Here is a 15969-nt window from a genome sequence, read left to right as displayed (position 1 = left end):
TTTAATCAGGTTGTAATTCCTCAGTGTTGCACAACTTGTTGGACTGGCACAAGTGTACTTTATAGATCAGCTGCAGATAGTAAACTCCCTTATTTAGCCATGAAAACTGAGAATATATTCATATATAGGCTACAGGTAGAAGATCAGCCAAATTCCTGTTTAATATTTGATGTGGAAAATGTGTTACATAACACAGGGTTAGTATGCCCAGAGACATGTGTCTGTTATACCCCATTTAAGAAGAGATTAGGTTGTCTCATGGATTTTGTTTTTCTTTCTAAAAGATTGTACCACAGGTGGTATTTAAATGTTTTATTTTTCATTTTTTTCTGTTGCTTTAAAAAGCACACATGCAAACTCTAGGGATAATTTCATTCTAATTATAGATCTGTGATCAATAATCAAAACACAACATTTTAATGCAACTTCTTTATTTTAATGCTAAAGAATTTAAATCCATCCATTACATTTAGTTATTTAGCAGACGCTTCATCCAAAGCAACTTACAAATTAGGAAAATAGCTAGCAATACATTTTTCACATATTATATCGATAAATATTACACTTTTGACAGAACAACCATATTTTCAACCAAACAGTCATTGTTACCAATTAGGTTCAAAATGTTTAATTCAAAATAGGCCTTTCGCGATTATTAAATAACCGTCTGAATCGCAGTTATTTGATATAACTGCGGTAATTTGAGATAACCACGATTACTGGGCATTCTAATTCCAATTATATTTTGAAACGAAATCTCAAAGGTTTTGCTTCATGACAAAAAATGGGATTGTGGGTTTAATCAGAGCATTAAAATAATGTGTGAAAGTGAAGAAATTAGGACAGAAGTATTTTACTATTGTATAATATAATAAAATATTATATAAATATAATGAAATATATATACAAAATATATAATGTAAATATGCAGGTTCAAAAAACAACAGTGTAAATGTAATATTGACCAAAACTTAAGCTGACAAATGAGAGACATATTTTAAGTATTTAGAAATATTTTGATGTTTAAAACATTACTTTTCATGTCATTCATAAGTTTTTAATCCATATTTTATTATTTGATTTATATATTTCAAGTTAAATGTGTAAAAATTACTGCTTACCTTTACATTTATGCATTTGGCAGATGCTTTTATCCAAAGCGACTTACAGTGCACTTATTACAGGGACAATCCCCCTAGAGCAACCTGGAGTTAAGTGTCTTGCTCAAGGACACAATGGTGGTGGCTGTGGGGATTGAACCAGCAACCTTCTGATTACCAGTTATGTGCTTTAGCCCACTACGCCACCACCACTCTGGTGGTATGATGCTTACGGTGTATGAAGCACACATGTACACCTTAAAAAATATGACAATTATATGACAGTTAATCATGAAAGCCCTTAAAGGGACAATCGTCATAGCCCTAAAACAGACAATTAATTGTCATAATCACAATTATTGTTTTGACAATAAATTTTCAGCCAAATTTTCTAATCGTGACAGCCCTAATTCAAAAAGTAAAATACATTTTCCTTTATATGCACCAATGAAACAATACATAGTAATACGCAGCAGTTTTTACCTACATAAAATTTAATACAGGATGAATGCCAAATAGGGACTTCTGTGAACATTTTTGATGATGCAAATGCATCTTTAATCATGGGTTTCACTCATTCTCTCATCTTCATCTTATTCCACACCCATATGACTTTCATTCTTTTGTGAAACACAACATTTTAGCCTCAGTCACCACTCACTTTCATTGCATTTTTTTCCATACAATGAAAGTGAATGGTGACTGAGATTTTATATAATTTCAAATATATTGTGAATATGTAATATACAGTATTTCCCAGCCTGAGACACCAGTATTTTTACATTTAAAGTCTTAAAGTCAGATAATGGAACAGTAAAATGTCTCCTGCTCTGGGCAATGACCTATTCTGTTATGGTTTCTCATAACATGCTGTATTTTAAAGTTTATTTTAATAGTTATGTTTACATTGCTTTCTTCCCGTGGAAACAGTTTCAGGGTTAGAGACTATAACACTTCTTGTGTGTTCAGTCACACTACTTCATCTTCACAGTTATTTACACCAATGCTATCCAGTATTTTTAGTCTTATGAACTAGAGCCACAAACCAATTCTATCATTAAAATGGCCATTATTACAGTTATTCACTTTTAAACGAAAACAATCAATACTATGGATGAAAAATAGCCTCAAGTAGTTTTCTCACAATCTGAAGCAGTTGTATTTAGTATAATACTGGTTTGATTGGCTGAGACTTTTGATGGGACGAAACTTGAAAACTTAAATTGTGAGCGAGACAAGTAAAGTACCCTGGCGCATAAATCTTCCTCTGTATAGAGTCTTTATATACAGTGGCCTGAATGTGTTTATATTATATAAGAAAATATCAAATCAAGAGGCATCCATCATCAAGATGTTCATCCACTTAAAAACAGTAGTCCTATACCTCAAAAATGACGATTTAGACAGCTTGACAGGTCACAGAAATTTTTGACTGAATAATCTATAAATGATCTATATAATATATCTAATTTTATAGATTATAATTTATCAGTAAAAATAATTCTACAGTTAGTTAGTTACTTCTGTTGTTCTGTACTTCTGAATTATTTTTTGTGATATCAACATTGTGCAACAAATGCTGTCAATTGATCTTAACTTGATTTGAACCTGGAACTTTCCTTTATTGTCAAAGTGTCCAAAAACGTTTTGATGGAGGTCAACCGATATTGATTTTTGCCCATATCTAAGGTGGTGGAAAAGCCAAAAACCTGTTTGTTTGTTTTTTAAATAGCTTTATTGAATGTGCAAAATTTCCTTAGTCTTTCCTTACTGTGACGGGCACAGACATAGAGGCTACAAGAGTCCAAAAAACAACATTTGTACTTTCAATCATCTACAACGTATTAGCCTACAATATAAACACTATAAGGTAAACATTGTCATACATTATAACACAAATGAGCAGTAAATCATCAACTGCAGATCATCAGCGATATCTTGTCATAATTGTCCAGTATTCCAGTACTGTTGAATCTTTTCTACAGGAACATCATCTATCAAATTCAACATGAACTCAAAAATCAATAAAGGTTATATGAATAAACGTTCGATAATGCCCATGCTTCATATGTCTTTTTTTTATTTTTATAACATAAAGGTTATATGAATAAACGTTCGATAATGCCCATGCTTCATATGTCTTTTGAAGCGGTCAATAAACAGTGACTCAACTTGTAAGATTTAGCTAAATTAAGCTTTTTATATTGTTATTCACTAGATAAAGTTGGAGATGCAATGTATGTGCTGACGGCGCACATTTCCAAATACTCGCATTTTTCTTTGCATGTGGTTGCTTCAATTTAGAACACTTCATTATAAAACAACAAAATGTATTAAAGTGAGGATAAAATATGGATGTATACTGTCAAATACGACAGATACAGAAACAGCAAATCACCACGAGGTGTTCGGGATTGTTTATTTCTTCTTTGGATTCTCCAAAGGCAGTAAAGAAAAAGAAAATGATCTGCAAACAATCAATGTTAATTTTTGACGATAACGATAGTTCCAAAACCAGCTATCGGTGCCGATTAATCGGTAGAACCTCGACTTTTTGGGGCCACTGTATACTGTATGTATGTTCGTAACCAGTGTCATCCACTGATATTGACAAAACTTGTACATTTGGTTTTCTTTCCTTAAAAAGTAACCGCATGTGAAGGTAAACGTTTTTAATTTTCATAATTTTTTTTTTACAGTTCTCTATTTTCGTGACCGGGCTAGGCGCAGCGCGCTACGCGCAATGACTGTGCTTAACACCTTATCTAATTTTTGTCAGAGCACTAGTTCTAAGCGCAATTTTCATGCCAGCACAAGTGGGCATGGGTGGGAGTATTTATCTGTGGGGGTGTTTTATGTTAATGAAGTGGTGCAAAGCGCAATTTACTGTTTTCCTGAGAAATAGGTCATTGTGCTAAGACGTTTGAGTAACAAGTCTAATCTCGCTGCAAAGTCTAAAATCAGTTGCTACATTGCAGCAGACAATATCAAAGAACTATCGATCACTTTTTATACTAGCCTTGATTTGTGTCTGTAGATCAAAATGATTGATAATAATAATAATAATAATAATACGTTTATTTTGTATAGTGCCTTTCCAAAGTTCAAGGATGCTTTACAGAAATAAAACATAAAACATTAAACAGAGAGACATATAACAAATATACATTACAAAACAATGAACAGTGGGAAAGAAGCAAAGCATATTTCGAGACACGGGTGAGCAGGACGAGAGCCAAAAGTTCTAACAGAGAGGCCGATAGAGAACATCCATCGAGGTCTGATGCAGTGCAGGCGACAATACAGTCAGAGAGCAGGGGATACATTGCATACAGTCCATTTACAGCCAAATTCTTATGAATAGGGTGTCTGCATTTATATTGTTGGTGCTTGACAGGGAATGGTACACTGGCGGCCAAAAGTTTGGAATAATGTACAGATTTTGCTGTTACGGAAGGAAATTGGTACTTATTTCACCAAAGTGGCATTCAACTGATCACAAAGTATAGTCAGGACATTACTGATGTAAAAAACAGCACCATCACTTTTTGAAAAAAGTCATTTTTGATCAAATTTAGACAGCAGCCATCACTCCAACACCTTATCCTTGAGTAATCATGCTAAATTGATCATTTGGTACTGGAAAATCACTTGCCATTATATCAAACACAACTGAAAGCTATTTCATTCGTTAAATGAAGCTTAACATTGTCTTTGTGTTTGTTTTTGAGTTGCCACAGTATGCAATAAACTGGAATGTCTTAAGGTCAATATTAGGTCAAAAATGGCAAAAAAGAAACAGCTTTCTCTAGAAACTCATCAGTCAATCATTGTTTTGAGGAATGAAGGCTATACAATGCTTGAAATTGACAAAAAACTGAAGATTTCTTACAAAGGTGTACACTACAGTCTTCAAAGACAAAGGACAACTGGCTCTAACAAGGACAGAAAGAGATGTGAATCAGAATCAGCTTTATTGCCAAGTATGCTTACACATACAAGGAATTTGTCTTGGTGACATGAGCTTCCAGTGCACAAACAATACAGCATCAAGAATATTTGAATAAAAATAAAAAGTGAATAGAAAATAAAGTATATATAGAAATACACAATAGGACTATATATATATATATATATATATATATATATATATATATATATATATATATATATACATATGTACAATATACAAATACAAATCTGTTATATGCAGAAGCAAGGAAATGTAACGGCAGAAGAGGTATGGTATGTTGGATAAATATAAATAGACCAAGCTGTGTATTGCACATTAATTATTGCTCAATGGTGCAATTTTAATTGTTAAAATGCTCTGTAGCGCCGCCCAGAAGGCAACAGTTCAAAAAGGTAGTGGGCAGGGTGAGTGTGGTCCAAAGTGATTTTTCCAGCCTTTTTCCTCAGTCTGGAAGTGTACAGTTCTTGAAGGGAGGGCAGGAGGCAACCATTAATCCTCTCAGCAGTCCAAACTGTCCTCTGTAGTCTTCTGATATCTGATTTCGTAGCTGCACCAAACCAGACAGTTACTGAAGTGATGTGGAAGGCCAGATGTACAACTAAACTAGAGGATAAGTACATCAGAGTCTCTAGTTTGAGAAATAGACGCCTCATATGTCCTCAGCTGACAGCTTCATTGAATTCTACCCGCTCAACACCAGTTTCATGTACAACAGTAAAGAGAAGACTCAGGGGTGCAGGCCTTATGGGAAGAAGTGCAAAGAAAAAGCCACTTTTGAAACAGAAAAACAAAAAGAAAATGTTAGAGTGGGTAAAGAAACACAGACATTGGACAACAGATAATTGGAAAAGAGTGTTATGGATCTTAACCCCATTGAGCTTTTGTGGGATCAGCTAGACTGTAAGGTGCATGAGAAGTGCCCGACAAGACAGTCACATCTATGGCAAGTGCTACAGGAAGTGTGGGGTGAAATGTCACCTGAGTATCTGGACAAATTGACAGCTAGAATGCCAAGGATCTGCAAAGCTGTCATTGCTGCACTTGGAGGATTTTTTGATGAGAACTCTTTGAAGTAGTTTAAGTTCTGAACATTTTTTTCATTTTGTAATAGTAATTTTTCACGTTATTAATGTCCTGACTATACACTGTGATCAGTTGAATGCCACTTTGGTGAATAAAAGTACCAATTTCTTTCCATAAGAGCAAAATCTGTACATTATTCCAAACTTTTGGCTGCCAGTGTATATACATAAAAGGACGCAGACTTCAGAATTAACCTCCGAATTAAATTTCACTTGACCCAGCCCATTAGTGTTTGGCGCACACATGATTTCAACCCACTTGCGCCTAGACTTGTGCCCAAACATATAAAAACTTCATGGCCATGCCTGCTTTGCGCGTATCACATATCGCATAGTGCATAGCGCTGCGCTTAAGGCATAACGCTCTTAAAATAGGGCCCACTGTTTTTTATTTTACAGTTGTAATTTTTGTTTTATAGGTTTAACAAAGCAAAGTATTCCCAGGGCTACACGTACCCCTGGTTGGGAATCACTGATTTATACTAGATATTCAAAGCAGTAGAGCTGCTTTCACAAGAAAAATTGTCATCCGCCCATATTCAGAACATTGCTTTTGTAAAAGACACTCAATAAAACAGATATAAAACATAAGACATTAAACATGTCACATTTCTTGTTCTTAGACTTTCACTATGAGAAAGCTGGTACCTTTCTGCCTTTTGGTTTCTGTTTTCATATCACCTCCCTCAAGTAGGTCACTGGCAATGTTCGGAATAACATACAGTAAGTCATGACATTTCTGCAGTGTGATATCTGTATGACACCAGCTGAATTAAACATGCAAAGTGATGAGGACATGTGACAACAATGTAGCATACTACTGTTTGAAACACTTGCATAATGCATATGCGCTATTTTTTAAAGATATTAGGCATTAAACAGTGTTTACTGTGCAGTATGGCGTTCTGTTCACTAGTATTCTATTCCAAACATTAATGCCATTTTTTCAAGTCTACTTTCTCAAAGCATTTTTGAAATACATTTGGTTATAGATAGATTTCATAAAACAATCTGGGGTCAAAAAATATAAACAAGTCCTCTGATGCAAAACAGAAAAGTTTTTGACAAATTTAAATGTGCAAACACACACAAATTGATCTACTTGTACTCAACAGAATGCCATTGTGCCATTTAAAGAGCTTTGCGGTCTGTCTGCGGTGGCCAACCTGAAGCAGTGTATTCTTGCCCTCTCGCCGCGCCTCATCGGGCCGGACAACAGCCCAGTTCTGCTGTTCAACCTCAAGGATCAGTATCCCACCGTGGAGGCCCAGGGTCTGCTGCCTGAAGTCCTGAAGAAAGTGGTCACTGCTTATGACATGGTGAGCATTTCAGAATAAAATTCTTTACTTTAAAAGAATAGTTCACCCATGAATGTCAATTCTGTCATTTCACTAACCTTCTGCGGAGCCCAAAAGGAGAATTTTTGAATAGTCATCACAGCTCTTTTCCATTCAACGACAGTTCTTAGTGACAGACTGAAGAAACTGACCTGAATAAAATGGGGCTTAAAGGGATAGTTTACTCGATCATTTACTCAACCTCATGTTACTCCAAACCTCTATGACTTTCTTCTGTGGAATACAAAAGGAAATGTTTGGCAGAATGTAAGGGAATGACATCCTCAGTCACCATTCACTTTCACTGCATGGATAAAAGATGCAAAAAAGTAAGTGGTGACTGAAGCTAACACTCTGCCTAACATCTCCTTTTGTGTTCTATGGAAAAAACAAAGCCATATGGGTTTGGAACAACATGAGGGTGAGTAAATGATGTCTTGTCTAAATGAACATATGAAGGAATAAATTATGTCAAACGTGACATCATTTACAGTTCTAAAAAGTTGTGGCACTTAAAATCTGTCAGCATGTTTCAAAGTACTGTATGCATGCTTTTACATTCACTGGATATTGATTCAGATTTGATGCTTTGTAATGATGCAATATGGGTCATGATAATATGTTTGCGTTTGAATAATGCACCTTCGCAAAATGTAAATTCAAACTTCCGGGAAAACAGAATAGAGAATAGCCAAGTTAAGCAGTTTGATGAGCAGGAACGCAATTACGGTCTCCGCAGAAGACCACAGCAGATCCATACGAGACCTAACTCCACACAACTCTGTAAACAAGCAGTCATTATGTAGTTCACTGCTATTCAATACATTCAATAGTAATGAGTCCAGAGGTCATGGTTTTGTGCACACATTGTCCTAAAATCAGTTCAAAATCAACAGCTGGAAGTTATTGTGACAATGTGTAATTGTTTCTTGGAAAGGGTGATGTAAGACATAACTTGAAGCAGAATGCATAAAATACCCTCAACTGTGGTAAAAAAAATCACTGTAACAAGTTTTCTTGCTTCTTCACGTAGCAACATCAGTGTTAAAAAAAAATGTGATTTTTTACAATAGTCAATTCTTTCGCCAAGTAATACAGTTCATTAACCTAACTGTAGGTTGTTTATGGTAGCCAAGCTAAATGACAAAAATCGGTCACGGTAATCTACATCACGGTAAAAGTATAGGCTATGGGTTTTTCCAGGGGTTTATTTGTATTACAACTAACAGCTTTCAACTTTTTCCCATTTTTGTTACATGAAGGTCACATTAAAACTGACTTAGAACGTTTTTATCAGGCTTTTTCAATTGTTTTAAAATAAAACTTTATGAAAAGATTTGACTGTTTTAGTCCCAGATGAAGACTGTCAATTAAACTATGGAAAACCATTATAAAAATACAAGTTAATTAGGCACATTTTTACAGGTATTAATCTTTGATACAAGTTTATGTATTTTCCAGTGGACATTTTAAAATAATAGGAACAAATGGGCAGATTCAATTCATATCAAACTTTATTGGCAAGAAAATCTTAAGTGTACATTGACAATGCGTTATTAGACACTATACATACAGATATAAAACATACTGAATGCTGAAGATTAGTTTGTTGAAGTTTAAAATGTAAAAACTATTATTTTCTCTGGCTGCCATTTAGTCTCTACATGTATACCAGTGTGCAGCTTGCTGAACGTCCAGGTCCTTCTCAGTCTCTATCGCACACATGCTGGGTCTCTCTTTCGTGGTTTCGCTTTTGACAGTGGTTCAGAGCACAGTAGTTGCTCATTTACAGGCGATGCGAAGAGAAACAGTAACTTGCCCGTATCTCTTGCACGCCTGGTTCACCGCTTGGGGATGAAGTCTTCATTCTCCATACAGTAAATCCGCTCCCGTGTTTATTATGCCAGGGACATGCATCGCATGTTATGAATAAGTGTGCACTGCTCCACACAATCAGTTTCTGTGCGGGGATGTGCACATGACTTAAGAGAGTATCTCCTGAAAATGCCAGTTTTAGCCACAGTAAGTGGGGAAAAACATTAGTGAAGTTTCACCCATTGTACAAATGTGCCTGGGTTTGTTCCTGGCAGGCAGCAGGTGCCCTAACCCTGCCCCCACCCTAATCCGAGTCTGTAAGAATGAGTAGCCTGCCAGGAACAAATCGGGACACCTTTCGTGTGAAGATTCAGGAAGTAAAAAAACAAAAAAACGGATAATGCATTAATTGCAAAGGAGAGGGATAAGTGCAACGAGATGCGGCAGTTCGGGAGAGAGAGAGAGAGCTACAGGCAGCTGCCTTGTATGCGTTTACGTTTGTGTGTTTAAGTGTATTAAATTACTATGATGCTTCATCTAGTTCCCACCTCCTCCTTTCATTGAACCCTGTTACACTGGTGTCGAAGCCCGGGAAGGAGGAGGGATGCGCCGTCGTAGAGTCCTCGCCACTACCATCCACCCCAAAGGTGCAGCCGGTGCCATCCGCCGGGGGACGGAGGAGTTGCTACCGGCCGCCTGGACGTGGAAGAATGGCCGCCATCCACGAGGGGAGGAGGGGCTCGCTGCCGACCGCCTGGAGCGGTAGAGCCGCTGCCAGGGGCGGAGGAGTTCCCTACCGGCTGCCGAAACGCGGAGGGGCGTTCCGTCTGCCAGGGGTCGGAGGACTGGCTCCGGTCTGCCCGGGGAGGAGCGGCTGTTGTCTGCCAGAGGGTGGAGGAGTGATCGAGGACCAGGCGACGGCGTGTCTGGGAACCAGCAAGTAAGTTTTTCCTCTCTCTCCTCTCTCTCTCTCACTGTCGCTCCGCATTGGCCTTTCTCTCTCCTCTTTTTGTTGTTTTGTTTTTACCTCCCCTTGTCTCCCTCACAGGTCGCGGAAGGTGGGGAAGGCCTGCCAGCAGGCAGGGCCGGAAAGGCTTTAAAGTCAAAATACTGTTTGTTTTATGTCCATATCATTGAACATAACCCTTTTATTGGCTTACTTCCCTTAGTGCTGTTTTTCATTGGTGGTCTATTTAGGCTACTTGTGTCCAGCGGACGCTTCTGAAGTGTCTCACTTTGGTTGTGTCACGTCTCACTCGTTTTTTTAGCACCTCTAGTCATAAGTGTTGCATTTTGTGAACACTTATGACTAGTTGTGCTCCACTCAGCTGTCACTGAGCTCAAGAGCATGTCTGTAGAAGGCTGTGTCAAGTGTACTGCTTGTTGGTTTGACTAGGCGTGTTGCCTGTGCAGCTGGTGCACTGACTGACCCTTACTGCCACATCAAGGTGGTACATTAAGCTAGAATTGCTCCGATGGTAGGAACATTCCTTATTATCGATTTACATACAGGTTGGGGGCATGATTAAATCTATCTATCGATCTATCTATCTATCTATCTGTCTGTCTGTCTAGCAGCTACAATTACGCATATAAAATGCATGTTTACGACTCAAAATTCTGATTGGATGAGCCACATCGAAGCCATTGTAAAATAGCTAATATACACACAGCTGTGACTGCGTATCAAGCAAATTTAATATAAATGCAGCAATATGTGACAGTGCTTGGCAACCGTAAACAAATTACATTTTCACATAACTCCATGTTTCTTCATCACTCTCATGTGTCCACTGATAACTGTACAAATATTTCTACCATGGTATAAACAATATAGCAAAATCTCTTCCGGTTGACACGTCAACTGTTGCACCATGGTGTACTGTTTATCTTCATATGCCCAGTCCTAATAGCTATTACAGACTGCTTATGGAGCACTCGTACAGATATGAATGAGCTGAACGACATGCTCATGTACCTTTGAGTAGAAGCAGTGCTGTTTGTGTATCAGTTGGAAAGGAGGTGCTGCTGTCCTCCCTCTGGTCCTCTGCTCTATAAATATCCTCTTATAGTGGTGGATCTGCCGCCAAGGCTGCAATTTCTTCAGCCATTAGTAATGTAATGACAGAGTGCATGTCAGAATTGAGACAGCTGCTACTGCTGTGCGTGCATGAGGACACAGACCCATGGATTGAATGGACCATGTCTCTTATTGTGTTACAGTTACTCCAAAGAAGGGTGGTGTGGCCCTCAAAGGAGTAGTTTTAGTATGTCTTCCATCATTAACTCACCCTCACGATGTTCTAAACCCTTTCAAAAGAAAGTCATTAGAGTTTGGAACCAGGGACTGAAAAGTTCCAAGGAATGAAAAACCGAAAGCGTATGAAATCTTTTGCAGAACATAACCAAAAACGAGAACAAAGTCACTTTCAGTTGTTCCGGAGTGAAAACTTTATTTTTAAATGTTGGTAATCAGTTAAAAACCAGTTTATTTTGTTCTAATATATATATATATATATATATAATTTTTTTTTTTTTTTTTTTTCATTAAACCAAAGTCTAAATGGCTTATCACAGTACATTTTCAGAATTACACCATTTCCTATTGCTTCTCTTAGTTGAACATGATAACTTCTGCATCACACATTTCTTTGCCTTAAAGGTGCACTAAATAATTTTTTCCTCATTAAAAAAGCTGTACTCCTTAAGAAATGAATTGTAATTTTGAAACTTATATAGGAAATCAAGAGCACTCACATTAAAATGAAGACTCCAGTCATATCAGTAACCTTATAAAAGCTGTTTTATTCTACATGGAGAGGATCCACACATGGGGGCTGCCATGTTAGATTCACATGACCAACCAAATACTATTCGCTTAATCTCAGTAACCATTCTGTTATTTGACACTTTCACTCATTGATTAAAGTAATCATGGCTGATTGTGAATTGTAAATTTTTACATTGGCATCAGTAACTGAAAAATATTGAGTTTGAATGATGCTGCATCCAGGCAACTAGGTGTCAGTGTAAGTCTAAGACGACATGAACAAGAACTTACTTAGTGCACCTTTAATGCATGTTGTGGATGAAGTCTTCTGTGACATGTTGAAGACCTTTTAGACAACTACATATAATTACTACGCATACATGCACGATTAATTCAGATACAAGAAAAAAATATTGAGGTAAAAAGTAGAGGTCAACTGATATATCGTTTTTTTTTTTTTAACTATCAGCAATCGTAAAAAATGAACTCCCATAGTTTCTGATAGTTATTTTTGGTTTAATTTCTTCATGGCCAGCGCTGGAGCATTCTACAGTCTGAACTCCTTGGTTCTACAGTATAATGGTGCTCTCTAGAGGTTAAATAAAAACAATCACTGACTCCGCGTGGAGTTTGTTGTGCAACGTGACTAGGCTATGCAGAGAAACAGATGCTTCAGAAGCAGATTTAAAACATCAGCAGAGAAAAGCCTTGGTATATATACAATAAATCAGTCATTTAAGACAACCAAAGGTGGTTTGATAATTAATTTGGCTATTATTAATTGCTGCACTTGAGAACTGCATTGCTGACAAGGTGGAGAGGATGCTAACATTAGCTGATCGAATGGTTAGAACAATGTTCCAAAGTCAAGAATGTAAACTGCTTATCTTTCCTCTTAATTTGTCATTTTGAATAAAAAATCGTCACTTATGAATTTGTGCTGATCCGTTGAGGTTAAGCGGCATCCAGTTTGTTCCAGTTAGGTTATAAACATAAGTGCTCCGTAGAGGTTTTGTTGCTGCGTAGATTAATAAGTTAATCATCAGTAATCATAAGTACATTTCATGTTAATGTCAACTTTATGTGAAAATGCAGCCTGAGTTTTTGCTTTAATTTCATTCAGTTTCATTAATTTCAGATTGGAAAGGCTTTGAAGAAGGTACCATTGTGGGAGAAATGTACTGAAGTATCACCAAAGTGGAAAGTGATACTTACTAAAGTTCAGCACTATTTTACATTGAGTGGAAAGTATTCATTCATAATATAGATTTTTAAAAAATATCGGCCGATTAATCGCCTGTTGGCCTGTTTCCCCACCTTAGTTATCAGTATCGCCAAAACCCACTATCGGCCGACCGCTAGTAAAAAGTACATTGCATATGTTATATCACACACCTTTAGCATAGCGTCATGAGGGTGAGATTTTCTTTTCTTTACTGCACTTCTTGTATGAGGAAATTGTTCCGAAACGGGTGTTCTGTCAGCTTTTCCGCAGGCGCTCTGTCAGGTACGGGCAACCATCGCCACATGGCGAGGCCATCAGAAAGTGTGCGCTCTGCCTTGTCTTCCTGGAAGGTTGCCACAGCTTCATGACTGATCTCTGTGAGAGATTTCTGAGCACGGCTCATCAGAGAAAGATGCTGGCGGGAAACTAAGGCAGCTGTTTTTTCTCATCATTGGCATGGAAAAATAATCTGCCACTAATATTTGACTTTGCCACGTGCTACGCAACTATAGGGATATACAATTCAATTTGGCAAACCTGAGGTACAAAAAGACTGGTGCCCTTCTATAGTATTTCAGAAACTCCCTGACTGCATTAAATTAAAAGCCTGCACTAGTTTTAGCTAATGCTAATATATCGCCTCTTCATCATGAGAGCAAGGGATTGCTCAAAACAATGAATTCAGATGATTCAATGTCATCTCAAAGAGGTTTTTAAAATCATCTTTCTATAATTCACTTTACTGGTATTCATGTACAACCACATAGGGCTTGGCAATATAGCTAAAAAATATTTATATTTTCCTGCCTGCTGTCAATATAAAATATACTGTATATCTCAGTATTTACTGTAAGTATTTGCTCTTAAGTGGTTTAAAATGGTGATTATTTATTTATTAATTTATTTTTTCCCCTTTTTCTCTCAATTTGGAATGCCCAATTCCCAGTGCGCTTTTAAGTCCTCGTGGTCGCGTAGTGATTTGCCTCAATCCAGGTGGCAGAGGATGAATCCCAGTTGCCTCCGCGTCCGAGACCATCAACCTGCGCATCTTATCACATGGCTTGTTGAGCGCGTTGCCACGGAGGCATAGCACGTGTGGAGGCTTCACGCCACACACCGCGGCATCCGCGCTCAACTCACCATGCACCCCACCGAGAACGAACCACATTATAGCGACCACGAGGAGGTTACCCCATGTGACTCTACCCTCCCTAGCAACCGGGCCAATTTAGTTGCTTAGGAGACCTGGCTGGAGTCACTCAGAACACCCTGGGATTCGAACTAGCGAACTGGCGAAATCCAGGGGTGGTAGCAAGCGTCTTTTACCTAGCTACCCAGGCCCCTCTAAAATGGTGATTTTGGTTTTCCAATCAAAATATTTAATGCAAGATGTGAAATATAGCAAAAATCTAATTGCAAATAATCATGACATGTTTTCCACCCTGTTTTTCACTTAATGAAAACAAGGAAAATTGATATTTAGTCATTTTCATTCAAATGCACAAATTGCCTATAACAATAAATAGTAATGGGTAGCAATTTTTATCTGTTTATTTTAAATAAAACTTTTTAAATGTGCACTAATACGATTTTCCTAAAGAAATGAATTATAATTTTGAAACATATGTATAAAATCACATGAGATGAGGACTCTAGTCATATCAGTGATTTTATTAAAGCTGTTTTATTCTACATGGGGCAGGGGTGCCCTCATGAGGGCTGCCATTTTAGAATCACATGACCAGCTGAATACTACTCGCTTAATCTCAGTTACCATCTTGTTATTGGACACTTTCACTCTTGGATTAAGTTAATCATGGCTGATTGTGAATAGTGAATTTCTACAATGGCATCTGTAACTGAAAACTATTGATTTTGAATGATGCTGCATCCACACCACTAGGTGTCACTGTAAGTCCAAGATGACACAAACAAAAAGTTACTGAGTGCACCTTTAATACATGAAATGAGTGAAGACTTTTGTAAATATTTCTGAGTGATGACATAAAACGGACTAAACAGATTTTGAATCTGATTAACAGAAAAGAATTGAACTTATTTCTACCAATTCTGATGCCATTTCTGATTCTGATCTGTTTTGTGTTCGGGAAATGTGTTCGTTAAACAACCAGGGGCGAATTCACTAAATAGTTAAGAAATTTTGCGTGTGGTATTTCAGAGCAGAACCACCTGCAATCTAGTTTAAGATGGTGCAATCAGCACTGAAATAGCTCTGTGACTTGAGTTTTCAAATGAAGTAATTGTCTGTGCAAACACACCTCCTTTCTATGCAAATTAGGCTTGTTACGTATTGCACTTTATTTACAAAACTCCATGCTACTTGCCTGAGAAAAGCAGGCGGCAAATGGAATTTTATTGAAAAGAGACGTGGTAGTACAGTCCACACCTTTCCCTATAAAGCATACAGAACTGGCCCACAATGTCAGAATTGTTCTGTGCAAATTGCATTATTGTGTGCGTGTTTGCGCCATTGCCTGATCTGCATAATTCCTTTAGTTAATCGGAGCTAAACCAGCGCAGTCAGCATATGCTAATAAACTGCCCTTTAACCAGGCACAATTTTTAGTGAATTCCCCCCTCATTACAGTTCGGACTGCTGAGTGGATTATTGGTTGCCCCCTGCCCCCCTTCAAGAACTATACACTT

The 15969-nt window shown here is 37.5% G+C and overlaps 1 protein-coding gene across 2 annotated transcripts in view; it reads left to right on the top strand.

Annotated features, from left to right (window-relative positions):
- The window catches only part of LOC127453086 (inactive phospholipase C-like protein 2), an 89539-nt gene that overhangs the window by 37879 nt on the left and 35691 nt on the right, over positions 1 to 15969 (top strand). Inside the window, exons 3-4 of one of the 2 annotated variants that reach the window (XM_051719149.1) lie at positions 7271 to 7474; positions 9849 to 10241. In XM_051719149.1, the coding sequence (XP_051575109.1) occupies positions 7271 to 7474; positions 9849 to 10073 (429 nt within the window). In that variant the 3' untranslated portion in view covers positions 10074 to 10241. Of the gene's footprint in view, positions 1 to 7270; positions 7475 to 9848; positions 10242 to 15969 lie in introns of those variants that run through there. The other variant, XM_051719148.1, reaches the window with a different exon arrangement.

This window comes from Myxocyprinus asiaticus, chromosome 15, assembly GCF_019703515.2.
Source record: "Myxocyprinus asiaticus isolate MX2 ecotype Aquarium Trade chromosome 15, UBuf_Myxa_2, whole genome shotgun sequence".
NCBI classification, from domain to species: Eukaryota; Metazoa; Chordata; class Actinopteri; order Cypriniformes; family Catostomidae; genus Myxocyprinus; species Myxocyprinus asiaticus.
The sequence above is the reverse complement of the archived record's forward strand: the minus strand, read 5'-3'. Positions and strand labels throughout refer to the sequence as shown.